At 45.2% G+C, this 17,569-nt stretch overlaps 1 protein-coding gene across 1 annotated transcript; it reads right to left on the reverse strand.

Moving 5' to 3' along the window:
• Positions 1-11,867: 11,867 nt before the first annotated feature.
• Positions 11,868-13,158, reverse strand: LOC120322164 (myb-like protein X). The gene is made up of 2 exons (XM_039377215.2): positions 12,067-13,158; positions 11,868-11,975 (listed from the first exon to the last, which is right to left on the reverse strand). The coding sequence occupies exons 1-2, from the start codon at positions 12,937-12,939 to the stop codon at positions 11,901-11,903; spliced, it is 948 nt and encodes a 315-aa protein (XP_039233149.1). The 5' UTR covers positions 12,940-13,158; the 3' UTR covers positions 11,868-11,900.
• Between the last annotated feature and the right edge of the window lie 4,411 nt (positions 13,159-17,569).

Raw genomic sequence — 17,569 nt, forward strand, 5'->3', positions numbered from 1 at the left:
AACGCACGAAAAAGAGAGTAAACAAAACGCAAAGACAGAAAGAGAACAGATTGAATTAATTTATTAAAATAATGCACATATCACAAAAGATTCACTCGCGAAACGAACGGCACTTTAACTAGTACAGATTATGAAATTGAATTATTAAATAATTTGTTAAATTCCACCGCTGGATTTAGCAAAACAAAAATAAATTCGGAGCGCAGAAAAAAAACACGACCGTTCGCTTTGAAGCTTTATTGGACTTGTGACTTGTGTCATGGGTGTTGTTCAGATGGGTTTAGAGGTGGAGTAGCCGGTGTCATCTCGGTGTCATCTCGTTAATCCTGTCCAGGGAGTGGGTCTTTTGCAGTCTTCTGTTGCTGCGTGGCTGGCTGTCCCGTAGTAAATTGGTCGCCAGGGTGTTGGGGTGGTCAACTTGTCCTTATGCCGTCTGCATGCCTTCTCAATTTCGTCCTTCACCATGGGAACACCCAGGGCCTCGTGGATGGCCTTGATGGTGTGATACGGATGGTCTCGCGAGGCCATCCGTAGCGCTTTATTTTGTAGTTTTTGGATGCTGCTGATGTTGGAGTCGCAGGCCGTTCCCCACAGTTGTCATCCGTAGGTCCAGATTGGCTTTATTATCGAGCTGTAGACCAGTGTCTTATGTCTGGTCTTCAACTTGGACCGTCTGCATAGTAGCCACTGGTATTGCCTTAGTCTATCCTCGGCTTGCCTTCTCTTGCGGTCGATGTGGGCCTTCCAAGTAAGCTGCCGGTCCAGCGTTATTCCCAGGTATTTCGGGTGCGGTTCGCTTGGGATTTCTACTCCGTTGAGGGTGACCGGGGGGCAGTTTCCTCGTCGTAGGGCGAAGGTGGTTTGGGACGATTTCTCCTCGTTCACCGTGATGCACCATTTGCGCAACCAGGGCTCAATGGTATTAAGCTGTCGTTGTAGGGTAGCGGCAGCTTCATCGGGTGAGCGGGCGGTTGCCAGAAATGCGGTGTCGTCCGCGAAGGTGGCCACCAGGAGGCCCTCGTCTTCGTTGACTGGGAGGTCGGCCGAGTATATGGTATATAGGATCGGACCTAAGACGCTCCCCTGTGGCACTCCGGCGTTAATGGTTTTGGTGCCCGAGTAGGCTTCTCCACTTCGCACGACGAATGTCCTACCCTCTAGGTAGGATTGTAGCAGGGTGTAGTACGGGTGGGGGAGGTGCCTGCGGATCTTCAACAAAAGTCCCGGGTGCCAGACCCTGTCGAACGCCTGCTTAATGTCCAGCAGCACGGCACAGCAGTATCTTTTCCTTTCGAAGGCGTCCAGAATTTTACTGACCAGCCGGTGGCATTGCTCTGGGGTGGAGTGAGAGCGCCTGAAGCCAAACTGGTGATCCGGGATCAAACCAGCCTCGTCCAGCACTGGCAATACTCTACGCAATAATATTCTTTCGAATATTTTGGAGAGGATTGCCAGCAAGCTTATCGGACGGTAGGAGGCGAGCTTAGCTTCAGGTTTGCCTGGCTTGTGGATTAAAATTACCACAGCCTTCTTCCATGGTGTTGAGAAGTGGCCTATTTGTAGGCAGCTGTTGTAAACGTTGACCAGTAGTTGAATGCAGGGTGTGGGAAGGTTCTTGATGGCGGCCGCCTCGAGGCCGTCAGCTCCAGGTGACTTAGTGGATTTTAGCCCACGGATCTCCGCTTCTACTTCCTCAACCGTCACCGGATCTATGTCGTGGTGGTCGATTTGTACCGGCGGTACCTCCTCATGTAGGGTTTCGTTGATTTCTTCGGGAGTACACCTTAAAATCGGGGTGAAGGCCTCTTCTAGGTGACCGGCAAACGCCTCTGCTTTATCTAGGTCGCTTCGACACCAAGTACCATCGGCTTTCTTGACGACCGCTGCCCTCCTGGTCGGTCGTCTGATGCTGCCGGTCACCCTCCACAAGTTGTGCTGTGGGTCTCCTGGCTCCACTTCGCTTAAAAAGCTGTCGAATGCGGCTCTCCGTAGGACAAGGAGCTTGGCCTTGAGACGTTTGGTGGCTCTATTGAGGGCCCTCTTGTCCCGTGGGCCCACGCACTGGCATGTGTCAAAAACAACGCTAATTAAAAAAGGAAAACAATTAATGGAATAAAAAATAATAATTTAATTTCCCATACTAATAATACTAATAATAATACTTATTTTTTGATATTAACCAAGAATTCTCCAGTTATTCCTCGCAAATTTCTCGGGAATTCCTCGGGAAGAGACCTTGCTTTTTTTTTCGATATTCCCCAGAAATTTCTTAGAAATTCCTAGGGTATTCCTACTTCGAATTCCTCGCTATGAACGCTGTTGTATGAAAATTCCTCGCCGATTTGTATGGAAATTTCCTCGTGAGTCCTCTAGGATTCTTGGAGACACCATAGGGATCCCTTGGGATCCTTTGGGACTGGTACTGGAAGGCAAATAGTAAAATTTGCTCGTGGCAAGCGCGATAGTTCTGCGTGTGTGCTGTATGTACATATATAGGTATGCATAATTGAGACATGCGCGCACTCAATAACAAAAGAGGGGTCCTTGCTACACATTCGAAAAATCAGACCAATTATAAGCCATAAAATGATATTGTCTAATGTTAGCAAGAAACTCTTTTTTTGCTTAAATTTAAACATATAATGTTATTTTATAAGCTAATAAAATATGTAGCCTCTTTCAAAATTATACGTAAGTACGCCCTTGTTTAGAATCGGTGCAACAGAAGACAGAAAACTTAAAACTACCTTTATACTTGACTCTTTTATGTTGCGTGGCTTCTTCGCGATTTATTCATTTGATTTGGATTGGGTGAGCGACGCACATGTCCGCACATGGACTTTCAAAACATAAAATTTAAATTCGCGGAAGGACTCCGTGGTGGCTCCAAATTATTAATTAATACAATCTAATACAATATTCACACTATATACAATGTTTTTACTATGTATTTATGCATTTATTTATATATTTTTTATATTTATGTTTTATGTTTATGTTTTATATTATTTATGTATTTATTCTACTATGTTCCTATGCTATGTACAATAAGGTATTTCTACTATGTTCCTACAGCATTAAGTTTAAGGCCGACAATGGTTAAAAAGTGCGTTGTCTTGTCCAACAATATTTGAAGTATCATCCAAGTTTCGGCAAATAGTACCAAATCATCTGCAAACGCGGCCGCGTTCGTCATGGCATTACCGACCTTGCTAGGTTACAGTTATCTTGAAAGATGAGATGTCCCTAGCATAAAAAAAAAGTTAAATCTATCTATCTCTAGCCACGCCAAAACTGCTGATCAGTCCTTTCAAGCCACCTTTAGTTTGGCGCATAAAGAGTTGCATTTCATTCGCAACTCCTAGGCAAGTATCACAACAGTATTTAAGATTAAGGCCTTTAGCTAGGTCATCACTTGTTCGGCCGTTAAAACCAGCGCACTTAGTGTGCACCATTCTATCACATAGCCAACAGGTTATTTTTGACTGATCAGGCTTTATTACCTGACGGCATTTGTTATGGAAGCAGACAACATTGGTTTCCATGTTTAATTGGGTTTTGACCACTGTACCAAAAGACAAAATCAGAAAATGTACCGCAAGAGCGCAGTGTGCACTTTAAGATTTTGTGTGGGAGAGCGAGAGAGCGGGTGCACCGTGCAGTTAAGTACAAAAACAACACCAAACAGCACTACGGACAACGCACGAAAAAGAGAGTAAACAAAACGCAAAGACAGAAAGAGAACAGATTGAATTAATTTATTAAAATAATGCACATATCACAAAAGATTCACTCGCGAAACGAACGGCACTTTAACTAGTACAGATTATGAAATTGAATTATTAAATAATTTGTTAAATTCCACCGCTGGATTTAGCAAAACAAAAATAAATTCGGAGCGCAGAAAAAAAACACGACCGTTCGCTTTGAAGCTTTATTGGACTTGTGACTTGTGTCATGGGTGTTGTTCAGATGGGTTTAGAGGTGGAGTAGCCGGTGTCATCTCGTTAATCCTGTCCAGGGAGTGGGTCTTTTGCAGTCTTCTGTTGCTGCGTGGCTGGCTGTCGCGTAGTAAATTGGTCGCCAGGGTGTTGGGGTGGTCAACTTGTCCTTATGCCGTCTGCATGCCTTCTCAATTTCGTCCTTCACCATGGGAACACCCAGGGCCTCGTGGATGGCCTTGATGGTGTGATACGGATGGTCTCGCGAGGCCATCCGTAGCGCTTTATTTTGTAGTTTTTGGATGCTGCTGATGTTGGAGTCGTAGGCCGTTCCCCACAGTTGTCATCCGTAGGTCCAGATTGGCTTTATTATCGAGCTGTAGACCAGTGTCTTATGTCTGGTCTTCAGCTTGGACCGTCTGCATAGTAGCCACTGGTATTGCCTTAGTCTATCCTCGGTTTGCCTTCTCTTGCGGTCGATGTGGGCCTTCCAAGTAAGCTGCCGGTCCAGCGTTATTCCCAGGTATTTCGGGTGCGGTTCGCTTGGGATTTCTACTCCGTTGAGGGTGACCGGGGGGCAGTTTCCTCGTCGTAGGGCGAAGGTGGTTTGGGACGATTTCTCCTCGTTCACCGTGATGCACCATTTGCGCAACCAGGGCTCAATGGTATTAAGCTGTCGTTGTAGGGTAGCGGCAGCTTCATCGGGTGAGCGGGCGGTTGCCAGAAATGCAGTGTCGTCCGCGAAGGTGGCCACCAGGAGGCCCTCGTCTTCGTTGACTGGGAGGTCGGCCGAGTATATGGTATATAGGATCGGACCTAAGACGCTCCCCTGTGGCACTCCGGCGTTAATGGTTTTGGTGCCCGAGTAGGCTTCTCCACTTCGCACGACGAATGTCCTACCCTCTAGGTAGGATTGTAGCAGGGTGTAGTACGGGTGGGGGAGGTGCCTGCGGATCTTCAACAAAAGTCCCGGGTGCCAGACCCTGTCGAACGCCTGCTTGATGTCCAGCAGCACGGCACAGCAGTATCTTTTCCTTTCGAAGGCGTCCAGAATTTTACTGACCAGCCGGTGGCATTGCTCTGGGGTGGAGTGAGAGCGCCTGAAGCCAAACTGGTGATCCGGGATCAAACCAGCCTCGTCCAGCACTGGCAATACTCTACGCAATAATATTCTTTCGAATATTTTGGAGAGGATTGCCAGCAAGCTTATCGGACGGTAGGAGGCGAGCTTAGCTTCAGGTTTGCCTGGCTTGTGGATTAAAATTACCACAGCCTTCTTCCATGGTGTTGAGAAGTGGCCTATTTGTAGGCAGCTGTTGTAAACGTTGGCCAGTAGTTGAATGCAGGGTGTGGAAAGGTGCTTGATGGCGGCCGCCTCGAGGCCGTCAGCTCCAGGTGACTTAGTGGATTTTAGCCCACGGATCTCCGCTTCTACTTCCTCAACCGTCACCGGATCTATGTCGTGGTGGTCGATTTGTACCGGCGGTACCTCCTCATGTAGGGTTTCGTTGATTTCTTCGGGAGTACACCTTAAAATCGGGGTGAAGGCCTCTTCCAGGTGACCGGCAAACGCCTCTGCTTTATCTAGGTCGCTTCGACACCAAGTACCATCGGCTTTCTTGACGACCGCTGCCCTCCTGGTCGGTCGTCTGATGCTGCCGGTCACCCTCCACAAGTTGTGCTGTGGGTCTCCTGGCTCCACTTCGCTTAAAAAGCTGTCGAATGCGGCTCTCCGTAGGACAAGGAGCTTGGCCTTGAGACGTTTGGTGGCTCTATTGAGGGCCCTCTTGTCCCGTGGGCCCACGCACTGGCATGTGTCAAAAACAACGCTAATTAAAAAAGGAAAACAATTAATGGAATAAAAAATAATAATTTAATTTCCCATACTAATAATACTAAAGGGAATGCCTTGCTTATTTTTTGATATTAACCAAGAATTCTCCAGTTATTCCTCGCAAATTTCTCGGGAATTCCTCGGGAAGAGACCTTGCTTATTTTTCGATATTCCCCAGAAATTCCTAGGGTATTCCCCAGATACATCGAATTCCTCGGCACGAACGCCTGTTGTATGAAATTTCCCCGTGAGTCCTCTAGGATCCCTGGAGACACCCTAGGGATTCCTTTGGAAATTCTTTGGGACTGGTACTGGAGGGCAAATAGTAAAATTTGCTCGTGGCAAGCGCGGTAGTTCTGCGTGTCTGTTGTATGTACATACATATATAGTTATGCACAATTCAGACATGCGCGCACTCAATAACAAAAGAGGGGTCCTTGCTACACATTCGAAAAAACAGACCAATTATAAGCCATAAAATGATATTGTCTAATGTTAGCAAGAAACTCTTTTTATACCCGTTACTCGTAGAGTAAAAGGGTATACTAGATTCGTTGAAAAGTATGTAACAAGCAGAAGGAAGCGTTTCCGACCATATAATGTATATATATTCTTGATCAGGATCAATAGCCGAGTCGATCTGGCCATGTCCGTCTGTCCGTCCGTCTGTCTGTCCGTCTGTCCGTATGAACGTCGAGATCTCAGGAACTACAAAAGATAGAAAGTTGAGATTAAGTATACAGACTCCAGGGACATAGACGCAGCGCAAGTTTGTCGATTCATGTTGCCACGCCCACTCTAACGCCCACAAACCGCCCAAAACTGCCACGCCCACACTTTTGAAAAATGTTTTGATATTTTTTAATTTTTGTATTAGTCTTGTAAATTTCTATCGATTTGCAAAAAAACTTTTTGCCACGCCCACTCTAACGCCCACAAACCGCCCAAAGCTGCCACGCCCACACTTTTGAAAAATGTTTTGATATTTTTTTAATTTTTGTATTAGTCTTGTAAGTTTCTATCTATTCGCCAAAAAACTTTTGGCCACGCCCACTCTAACGCCCACATACCGCCAAAAACTGTCCTTCGCACTTACACTAGCTGAGTAACGGGTATCAGATAGTCGGGGAACTTGGCTATAGCTTTCTCTCTTGTTTATTTTTTAAAATAGGTTGCAAGTGGAATTAGAAAATAAAAATACCCATACGAATCTGGAAATTTTTTTTCTGATATTTTAAAAAAAACTTCAAGTCTCTAAGACATGTGGTTTGGCTATGGCTGGGATATATCAATCAGTCAGTGAGGACAAAGCATTTTTTTTATAAGATAATTGTCATTAGAGTATTCAGCGTGCGACAAGTGTAAAAAATAATTAGACAATGATTCTTCGGTGTCAATATCCGCACTTCGTGTTTCAAGAAATCAACTTTGCAATAAACGGTTTCCATCAATTTATTTATTTTATTAATACTATTTTTGTTGATGAATTATTTTTATGAAATATTTATTTTTTATATGTAATTTTATTTTTTCGAAATTTTAAATACAAGACCAAGAAGCAGACAGAGTTTCAGATTTGAACCACCTTTATTCAGTGTCACTTGCTGAAAAGAATCCAGTGACCCTCGCCGTCGGATGCGATTCCTTCGTCGCTTTCGATGGCGGATCCGTACAGGCTCGCTTTGGATGTTATGGTGACAGGGTGTATCGTCCGTGAGACAAGCTAGTGCTCCTCCCCGAACCACCTTTGCGACCACTGACTCCACCGTCCCTTCCCGTATGCCAGGCACTCGTCGCCCTTGCCGAAGGGTCACCTGCGGGCTCGACCGGGGCTTAGGATGTTATGGGACAGGGTGTATCGTCCGTAAGATCAGCTAGAGCTTCTCCCCAAACCAACTTTTGCGACCACTGACTCCACCGTCCCTTTCTGACCACGCTAGGTCCTGGTGTTCGTTTGTCCTCCGCTGGTCCTTGCTTGCGGAGATCCTCTCTGGAAGCTCGCTTGACGCACTTGTACTGTCGCTGCTTTACTGTCACTCGGTATTGACTGTCTGCTCGTGTGTCGTACTTTCTTGCTGACTTTCCGTGTACTCCGCGTATCCTTCCCGATCGACTATGTGGCTGTAGGGCCCTCCGCGCACTTTCTTGTTGACTGTCCCGAGCTGCGCCTGCGCCGTCTCTTATATAGGCTACGGGAATGCCGTTATTTCCCTTTTTGCACACGGCTCGCTCGGGTACAAGGTCCAAACATGTCCCGTTAGTTCACGATGCGTCCTCTTTGGGCTTGTCCAAAGTCCGCACCGTTACCGTTCGACCTTTGTGCCCTTGGCTGACTTGAGTCCAAGGTCCAGCGCGATGCCGTTATTTCACGGTCTCTCCGCTTTGCCGGAGTCCAAGGTCCACTATTTCCTGTTTGACCTGACCGCCCTTGACTCGTCTCGCATTCCAGCCGTCTTCTCTGTTGCCATGCCGATCTGCTTTGGTTCCTCCTCGCATAGGCAACTTCCTCGATCTCCTCTCGCCGACCCTGCGCCCTTCGTTCTCAGCCTGGCAGTCGCAGCTTATTAGACCCCGTCGTTCAGCGTCTTGACTTGGCATCTTGAACATCCTTGCGCCTTTCTGATCGCAGCCTTTACGTCTCAGCCTATTCTACCCCGTCTTTCAGCATCTCGACGTGGCATCTTGATCCTCGAACTGTGTCGTTCCATACTCCTCACGTCGACCTGCGCCTCCTTGATCTCAGCCCGGCAGCCTCAGCCTAGTAGACCCTGTCGTTCGACATCTCGACTCGGCATCTCGATCCTTTCGCCCTTCTCCAGCTTCCTGTATTTGTTTCCGTCTGCTACTGGTCACCAGCTCCAAATTCAAATTTCCCGCCTTCTCATCGCTTCTCATCTCTGGCAACTCTACCGATACTCACCACGATCGAGTTATCGATGTTGGCGACCGGCGTTGCCACTTTCTACTTCTATCGATGTTGTCCCATCGCTGACTGCGCGATCGAGCTATCGATATTGGCGACAAGCGTTGCCACTTCATGATCCGATATTCCGATGTCGTGCCGATTGCTTTCAATAGTGTGACAGCGTGTTGAAAATCAATGTGAATCCAGTATATATTTTTGTTCCCTATCGATCTCACTATCGATCGACCGCTATTATCGTAGCGCCCCCATCCCGATTTTCTCTAGGCACGTGGATTTCGGAGTTACAGCTCAATGGAGGTAAGTTGCGGACTTTTGCGTAAAAATCGCCATGTTTACTCATCGTCTCTTTTGTTTTTAGCTAGTCCCTTGAGGACTTCTTTCTCGTTTCCGCGCTTGCGGCAGCCTCGCGCCGACTTGCCGGCCCGCATGCCTGGCCACGCGTCCGTTTGCTGCTGCGGATGACTTCACACCTCTTTTTTTTTTATGTGAACAATGTCTGTGCCCTTGCCCTGCCCTGTCCCAAACAACTCGTTTCTCGCTTTTGTTTTTCTTCCTTTATTGGGGCACATATACCCTTACCTCGCCGCCGCGACGCTCTTTCAAACGGAAACGCTGGCCGTCCAGTATAAAAAGCTTGGCCCAGCGGTCCTTATGTCGTCTGCCCGCCTGGGCCTCGGCCTCTTCGACCACCTTTGGTGGCCACTCCGCGGGTTCGACCTCTCGCCCCGGCTTCTCACACAGCGATTGCTGCCTGCGGAGGCAGGGTCGCTGCGGCGGCTCTCTTGCCTCGGGGCACGACTCTTGCCGCGCAAGTTTCGGTGGTGGCGGTGCGGGCCACACCCACGGACCCTTCTCCGGGTTCTCCACCGGGCCTTCGTCCTCCGTGCGGACACGTACTCGCGGATCGCGCGCCCGCAGCTCGACCGGCCTCCAACCGACCGCGCCCACCTCCCCGCGTGTGGAAGCGGGCCGCTGCGTGTCCTCCGCTGGTGCGGGCCACGTCCACGTCACCGTCTGCTGGTGCCACCGGCGACCGTCTCCTCCTATATCGTCTCCTTTAAGCTTTTAAATATACTTGTATAATGTTTTAGGAAAACAGTAATTTTTGACTCGGCATGACATTAACCCCTTGAGACCCATAGACACCGAAGCCGTTCAATCTAAGAGGAAAAATACGGTAATAGAACGACCATGGTAGGGAGGGCGAAAAGTATCTTAACTCCATCTGAGATAAGCAGGTGTTCGTGATGATATAGTGCAATATTTTCCTTTTCTTATCAATGTCTATCCTTTCTCCGTGTATTTAGACTAAGATTTGTGTTTCCCGTGCCCCTATTTTTGGCTTGTCCCTTCACGCAAATTTGAACTTCATAATGAATAAAGGCAAATCCAAGAGAAGTTGCAAGGCCACCACCCCCATAGTCGACGAGCCCAGCCGGAGAAAATTTTTGCGTGTGCACTTCTCCTGAGTTTAACATCCAGCCTCAGTATTTAATTAATGTTCGTTACAGTTATCGGATCGGGAAACATCCTGACAAGGAATCTAGTCAGAGACATCCCACAAACTCCACCTACGGAGGGATCCCTGTACAAACACGAGAATAGGTAATCGAGACTTTCATGGAGTCTAGGTCTTCCGAACTCTTGTAATATGGAAGAGAATGCGGGATTATAGATCTCTGATATCTCTCTGACAAAGTTTCCCATGAAATCACCCTTCACCATATCTTATTTTCCAGATTCCTTATATTTCCTAGAATTATACAATGTTTCCCATTATTCATATACTCAGTGCTTTTCATCGTCTCATCCCTATTGATTATCAGTCCTAATTTCTTTGTGTCGTCATCAATTCGGCTCATAAGAAGACTATTTTCAAACACATCTTTTATGTTGGCAGACTTTTGACTGTCATTTCTATGTTGACGAAGACAGTATTTTGAACAGATTACTTAGTCGTCCCCTTGAGCAAGAGTTTAGACAGATTGGGACTCCCTCCTCAGGACTAGGATATTGATAGCAATAATTAACCATTATTGTGCGATGCTTATGCCTGTTTAATATTATGCCAAGACAGCAGGCAGATGTATTTGAACAAAACGTTTTAAGCTACGTCCAATTACGAAAAAAACCCGCTAGGTACATGAATTGTCTAAAAAATCCAAGACTGCTTCCTATGATCTGGACGCTAAAAATGACTATCGTATTTACTGCGTAGACGCCTCGCGACCAATCGTTTTACAGATGGGCCACTCCAAAGCCCCTTCTGTGTAGGGTGGCAAAATGAAATTCGATGTCACCTGCGACTTCGAATGGGCGACGCAATTCAGTTCGTATGTCCGGTCTGCCGTATCTATTGATTTTGCGCTGATAAGCATCATCCGTAGAGTGTCCTCATGTCACAACCTGCAAGTCGATCACATCAATGTAATTTTGTCGGAGTACCACCAGTTCTGGTTTATTAAGGCCGGATTCGCACTGCAGACTTGGTTCATGTTCCCCCTTAATTCAATTTAATACGCAGTTGTGTCTAGCTACTCACCTCCTATTCGAGCGATTGATTTTTTGCACTTTTAGACGAATACCGTCTTAATATTTCTTTACAGTTAGCAAACGCGTTGTGGACCATAGTGGCCTACCATCAACGAAGAGTATGTTCGTCCAATACTTTTCTATTGTCCGACGCGATAACAATTCATTTTGTTCAGCTATCAATCAATCTCGGGCACTTAGTTTTTCCGCTGCGAGAAAGAAGCTAATTTGCTCGGATTGCACGCGGTGGGGCCATTTTACGTTGTTTAATCGTTTCGGTGCTACCCATTTAAGTGACGAAATTTTGAGACCCCTACACTTTAAGGGAGACATAAACGAACGCTATCGGCACATTCGGTGAAAGATTTGGCCATTTTCGCACATAGAAACTTATTAGCTTGTCACTCTCTATTATGACGCCTATCGTTACACTCCCATAGAGCTGTAGTATCAGGACAGTCCGAAGTGAAGTGAATACCCACTCCCACTCGTCTGTTCGTGCCTAATAGAAAGCTCTGTGCCTCTAACTCAGTGCACTTCTGTTTCGGCTGGCCTTTAATGCCAACAGTAAAACATTGCATTATAGGTCGGTATTTATATATGCTATCATGTATTCAATTAATTCGTCTTCCTCCAAATCGATTTCATTTCCCAGCGATTCCATTTCTTAAAAATATTCGTCGAAGTGTTGTCCTCTTTTCCAAGTGCATACCTGGAGTTTCTGCCTCGTAATCAGTTTCGAGATTTTTTTTCTCAAAATTATTGGCCTTTTCATTTAACAAAAAATCCACGGATTCTGCCATTAACGTAGGATTAGCAGTCAGCCATTCCCATGCTTTGTCTTTAACTTTGTTAAAAATCACTGCTCGCATCATGTCGTCATCAACATTGTAAATTTTCCGAACACCGTTAATCATTGTGCGCCAGCCAGCGAATTTATTGTCACCATCAAACACGTGTATCATTTCTTTTAACATTTCCAGTGATATTTTATTTTTGGCACTTTCTACATATTTCTTTTGAATTTCCATCTCCATCAGTTGCATTTCCAGTTGTCGAATCTTCTCATTCTTCTTAAACATTTCAAACTTTTGTAGAATTACATCCAAGTCGTCATCTTTCCCATTTCTATTCAGCTTCGCGTTCTCATCTTGCTTTTCTTTGTTCTGTTCCTTTACGTTTTCATTTCCATTTCCTTCGTCGGTTTCCTTTGCGTTGTCCTCTTCTTTCTCACTATCGTTTTCCTTTTCGTTGTCATTTATTTTTTCATTGTCATTTTTCCTTGCGCTTTCATCTTTCTTTTCATTGTCATTTTTCTTCACATTTTCATCTCTCTTTTCATTGCCATTTTTCTTTACATTTTCATCTCTCTTTTCATTGTCGTTTGTCTTCACGTTTTCATCTCTCTTTTCATTGTCATTTTTCTTTACATTTTCATCTCTCTTTTCATTGTCGTTTGTCTTTACGTTTTCATTTCTCTTTTCATTGTCGTTTTTGGTCAAATCAGCATTTTTCTCAGAATTTTCCATTTCGTAGAATTCACAATTACTTTTCAACTTTAATAAGCTCTGCTCTATTCGTTGTTTTCCCACTCTTTGCAGTCTCCAGATTAGTACATTCCTGGTGCCCGACGTTTCCAAATTATTTACAGAGCACAGAAATTGTAGTTCTTTTTTAATAAGGTTCTTTATGTTTTTTGCCGGCATGTATGTACATAAATCCACTCCACTCTTCAAGATCTGTCTATTTGGCAATTACGGCCCGATTTATAAGGCGTGTTCAAAACCACTTCTGAATATTATAGGTCAGTATTTATATATGCGACGCCAACTAGAAATAGTGATCACAGATCTTACTTGCCGACATATATATTTTCTCAAACAATCGTATCGATGCTTATATTCTAATACAATATTCACACTATATACAATGTTTTTACTATGTATTTATGTATTTATTTATGTATTTTTTATATTTATGTTTTATGTTTATGTTTGATATTATTTATGTATTTATTCTACTATGTTCCTATGCTATGTACAATAAGGTATTTCTACTATGTTCCTACAGCATTAAGTTTAAGGCCGACGATGGTTAAAAAGTGCGTTGTCTTGTCCAACAAAGTTTGAAGTCCCATCCAAGTTTCGGCAAATAGTACCAAATCATCTGCAAACGCGGCCGCGTTCGTCATGGCATTACCGACCTTGCTAGGTTACAGTTATCTTGAAAGATGAGATGTCCCTAGCATAAAAAAAAGTTAAATCTATCTATCTCTAGCCACGCCAAAACTGCTGATCAGTCCTTTCAACCCACCTTTAGTTTGGCGCATAAAGAGTTGCATTTCATTCGCAACTCCTAGGCAAGTATCACAACAGTATTTAAGATTAGGGCCTTTAGCTAGGTCATCACTTGTTCGGCCGTTAAAACCAGCGCACTTAGTGTGCACCATTCTATCACATAGCCAACAGGTTATTTTTGACTGATCAGGCTTTATTACCTGACGGCATTTGTTATGGAAGCAGACAACATTGGTTTCCATGTTTAATTGGGTTTTGACCACTGTACCAAAAGACAAAATCAGAAAATGTACCGCAAGAGCGCAGTGTGCACTTTAAGATTTTGTGTGGGAGAGCGAGAGAGCGGGTGCACCGTGCAGTTAAGTACAAAAACAACACCAAACAGCACTACGGACAACGCACGAAAAAGAGAGTAAACAAAACGCAAAGACAGAAAGAGAACAGATTGAATTAATTTATTAAAATAATGCACATATCACAAAAGATTCACTCGCGAAACGAACGGCACTTTAACTAGTACAGATTATGAAATTGAATTATTAAATAATTTGTTAAATTCCACCGCTGGATTTAGCAAAACAAAAATAAATTCGGAGCGCAGAAAAAAAACACGACCGTTCGCTTTGAAGCTTTATTGGACTTGTGACTTGTGTCATGGGTGTTGTTCAGATGGGTTTAGAGGTGGAGTAGCCGGTGTCATCTCGTTAATCCTATCCAGGGAGTGCGTCTTTTGCAGTCTTCTGTTGCTGCGTGGCTGGCTGTCGCGTAGTAAATTGGTCGCCAGGGTGTTGGGGTTGTCAACTTGTCCTTATGCCGTCTGCATGCCTTCTCAATTTCGTCCTTCACCATGGGAACACCCAGGGCCTCGTGGATGGCCTTGATGGTGTGATACGGATGGGCTCGCGAGGCCATCCGTAGCGCTTTATTTTGTAGTTTTTGGATGCTGCTGATGTTGAAGTCGCAGGCCGTTCCCCACAGTTGGCATCCGTAGGTCCAGATTGGCTTTATTATCGAGCTGTAGACCAGTGTCTTATGTCTGGTCTTCAGCTTGGACCGTCTGCATAGTAGCCACTGGTATTGCCTTAGTCTATCCTCGGCTTGCCTTCTCTTGCGGTCGATGTGGGCCTTCCAAGTAAGCTACCGGTCCAGCGTTATTCCCAGGTATTTCGGGTGCGGTTCGCTTGGGATTTCTACTCCGTTGAGGGTGACCGGGGGGCAGTTTCCTCGTCGTAGGGCGAAGGTGGTTTGGGACGATTTCTCCTCGTTCACCGTGATGCACCATTTGCGCAACCAGGGCTCAATGGTATTAAGCTGTCGTTGTAGGGTAGCGGCAGCTTCATCGGGTGAGCGGGCGGTTGCCAGAAATGCGGTGTCGTCCGCGAAGGTGGCCACCAGGAGGCCCTCGTCTTCGTTGACTGGGAGGTCGGCCGAGTATATGGTATATAGGATCGGACCTAAGACGCTCCCCTGTGGCACTCCGGCGTTAATGGTTTTGGTGCCCGAGTAGGCTTCTCCACTTCGCACGACGAATGTCCTACCCTCTAGGTAGGATTGTAGCAGGGTGTAGTACGGGTGGGGGAGGTGCCTGCGGATCTTCAACAAAAGTCCCGGGTGCCAGACCCTGTCGAACGCCTGCTTGATGTCCAGCAGCACGGCACAGCAGTATCTTTTCCTTTCGAAGGCGTCCAGAATTTTACTGACCAGCCGGTGGCATTGCTCTGGGGTGGAGTGAGAGCGCCTGAAGCCAAACTGGTGATCCGGGATCAAACCAGCCTCGTCCAGCACTGGCAATACTCTACGCAATAATATTCTTTCGAATATTTTGGAGAGGATTGCCAGCAAGCTTATCGGACGGTAGGAGGCGAGCTTAGCTTCAGGTTTGCCTGGCTTGTGGATTAAAATTACCACAGCCTTCTTCCATGGTGTTGGGAAGTGGCCTATTTGTAGGCAGCTGTTGTAAACGTTGGCCAGTAGTTGAATGCAGGGTGTGGAAAGGTGCTTGATGGCGGCCGCCTCGAGGCCGTCAGCTCCAGGTGACTTAGTGGATTTTAGCCCACGGATCTCCGCTTCTACTTCCTCAACCGTCACCGGATCTATGTCGTGGTGGTCGATTTGTACCGGCGGTACCTCCTCATGTAGGGTTTCGTTGATTTCTTCGGGAGTACACCTTAAAATCGGGGTGAAGGCCTCTTCCAGGTGACCGGCAAACGCCTCTGCTTTATCTAGGTCGCTTCGACACCAAGTACCATCGGCTTTCTTGACGACCGCTGCCCTCCTGGTCGGTCGTCTGATGCTGCCGGTCACCCTCCACAAGTTGTGCTGTGGGTCTCCTGGCTCCACTTCGCTTAAAAAGCTGTCGAATGCGGCTCTCCGTAGGACAAGGAGCTTGGCCTTGAGACGTTTGGTGGCTCTATTGAGGGCCCTCTTGTCCCGTGGGCCCACGCACTGGCATGTGTCAAAAACAACGCTAATTAAAAAAGGAAAACAATTAATGGAATAAAAAATAATAATTTAATTTCCCATACTAATAATACTAAAGGGAATGCCTTGTTTATTTTTTGATATTAACCAAGAATTCTCCAGTTATTCCTCGCAAATTTCTCGGGAATTCCTCGGGAAGAGACCTTGCTTATTTTTCGATATTCCCCAGAAATTCCTAGGGTATTCCTCAGATACATCGAATTCCTCGGCACGAACGCCTGTTGTATGAAATTTCCCCGTGAGTCCTCTAGGATCCCTGGAGACACCCTAGGGATTCCTTTGGAAATTCTTTGGGACTGGTACTGGAGGGCAAATAGTAAAATTTGCTCGTGGCAAGCGCGGTAGTTCTGCGTGTCTGTTGTATGTACATACATATATAGTTATGCACAATTCAGACATGCGCGCACTCAATAACAAAAGAGGGGTCCTTGCTACACATTCGAAAAAACAGACCAATTATAAGCCATAAAATGATATTGTCTAATGTTAGCAAGAAACTCTTTTTATACCCGTTACTCGTAGAGTAAAAGGGTATACTAGATTCGTTGAAAAGTATGTAACAAGCAGAAGGAAGCGTTTCCGACCATATAATGTATATATATTCTTGATCAGGATCAATAGCCGAGTCGATCTGGCCATGTCCGTCTGTCCGTCCGTCTGTCTGTCCGTCTGTCTGTCCGTCTGTCCGTATGAACGTCGAGATCTCAGGAACTACAAAAGATAGAAAGTTGAGATTAAGTATACAGACTCCAGGGACATAGACGCAGCGCAAGTTTGTCGATTCATGTTGCCACGCCCACTCTAACGCCCACAAACCGCCCAAAACTGCCACGCCCACACTTTTGAAAAATGTTTTGATATTTTTTAATTTTTGTATTAGTCTTGTAAATTTCTATCGATTTGAAAAAAAACTTTTTGCCACGCCCACTCTAACGCCCACAAACCGCCCAAAGCTGCCACGCCCACACTTTTGAAAAATGTTTTGATATTTTTTTAATTTTTGTATTAGTCTTGTAAGTTTCTATCTATTCGCCAAAAAACTTTTGGCCACGCCCACTCTAACGCCCACAAACCGCCAAAAACTGTCCTTCGCACTTACACTAGCTGAGTAACGGGTATCAGATAGTCGGGGAACTTGGCTATAGCTTTCTCTCTTGTTTATTTTTTAAAATAGGTTGCAAGTGGAATTAGAAAATAAAAATACCCATACGAATCTGGAAATTTTCTTTCTGATATTTTAAATAAAACTTCAAGTCTCTAAGACATGTGGTTTGGCTATGGCTGGGATATATCAATCAGTCAGTGAGGACAAAGCATTTTTTTTATAAGATAATTGTCATTAGAGTATTCAGCGTGCGACAAGTGAAAAAAATAATTTGACAATGATTCTTCGGTGTCAATATCCGCACTTCGTGTTTCAAGAAATCAACTTTGCAATAAACGGTTTCCATCAATTTATTTATTTTATTAATACTATTTTTGTTGATGAATTATTTTTATGAAATATTTATTTTTTATATGTAATTTTATTTTTTCGAAATTTTAAATACAAGACCAA

The sequence above is a fragment of the Drosophila yakuba genome, unplaced genomic scaffold, assembly GCF_016746365.2.
Source record: "Drosophila yakuba strain Tai18E2 unplaced genomic scaffold, Prin_Dyak_Tai18E2_2.1 Segkk11_quiver_pilon_scaf, whole genome shotgun sequence".
NCBI lineage: Eukaryota > Metazoa > Arthropoda > Insecta > Diptera > Drosophilidae > Drosophila > Drosophila yakuba.

Bases quoted from the DNA above. Each gene is read 5' to 3' on its own strand.
- LOC120322164 (XM_039377215.2), bottom strand. From the start codon at position 12,939: ATGCCGGCAAAAAACATAAAGAACCTTATTAAAAAAGAACTACAATTT. The intron at 11,976-12,066 runs TGGGAATGGCTG...AGAAAAAAAATC, and splicing joins ACAAAGTTAAAGACAAAGCA to TCGAAACTGATTACGAGGCA.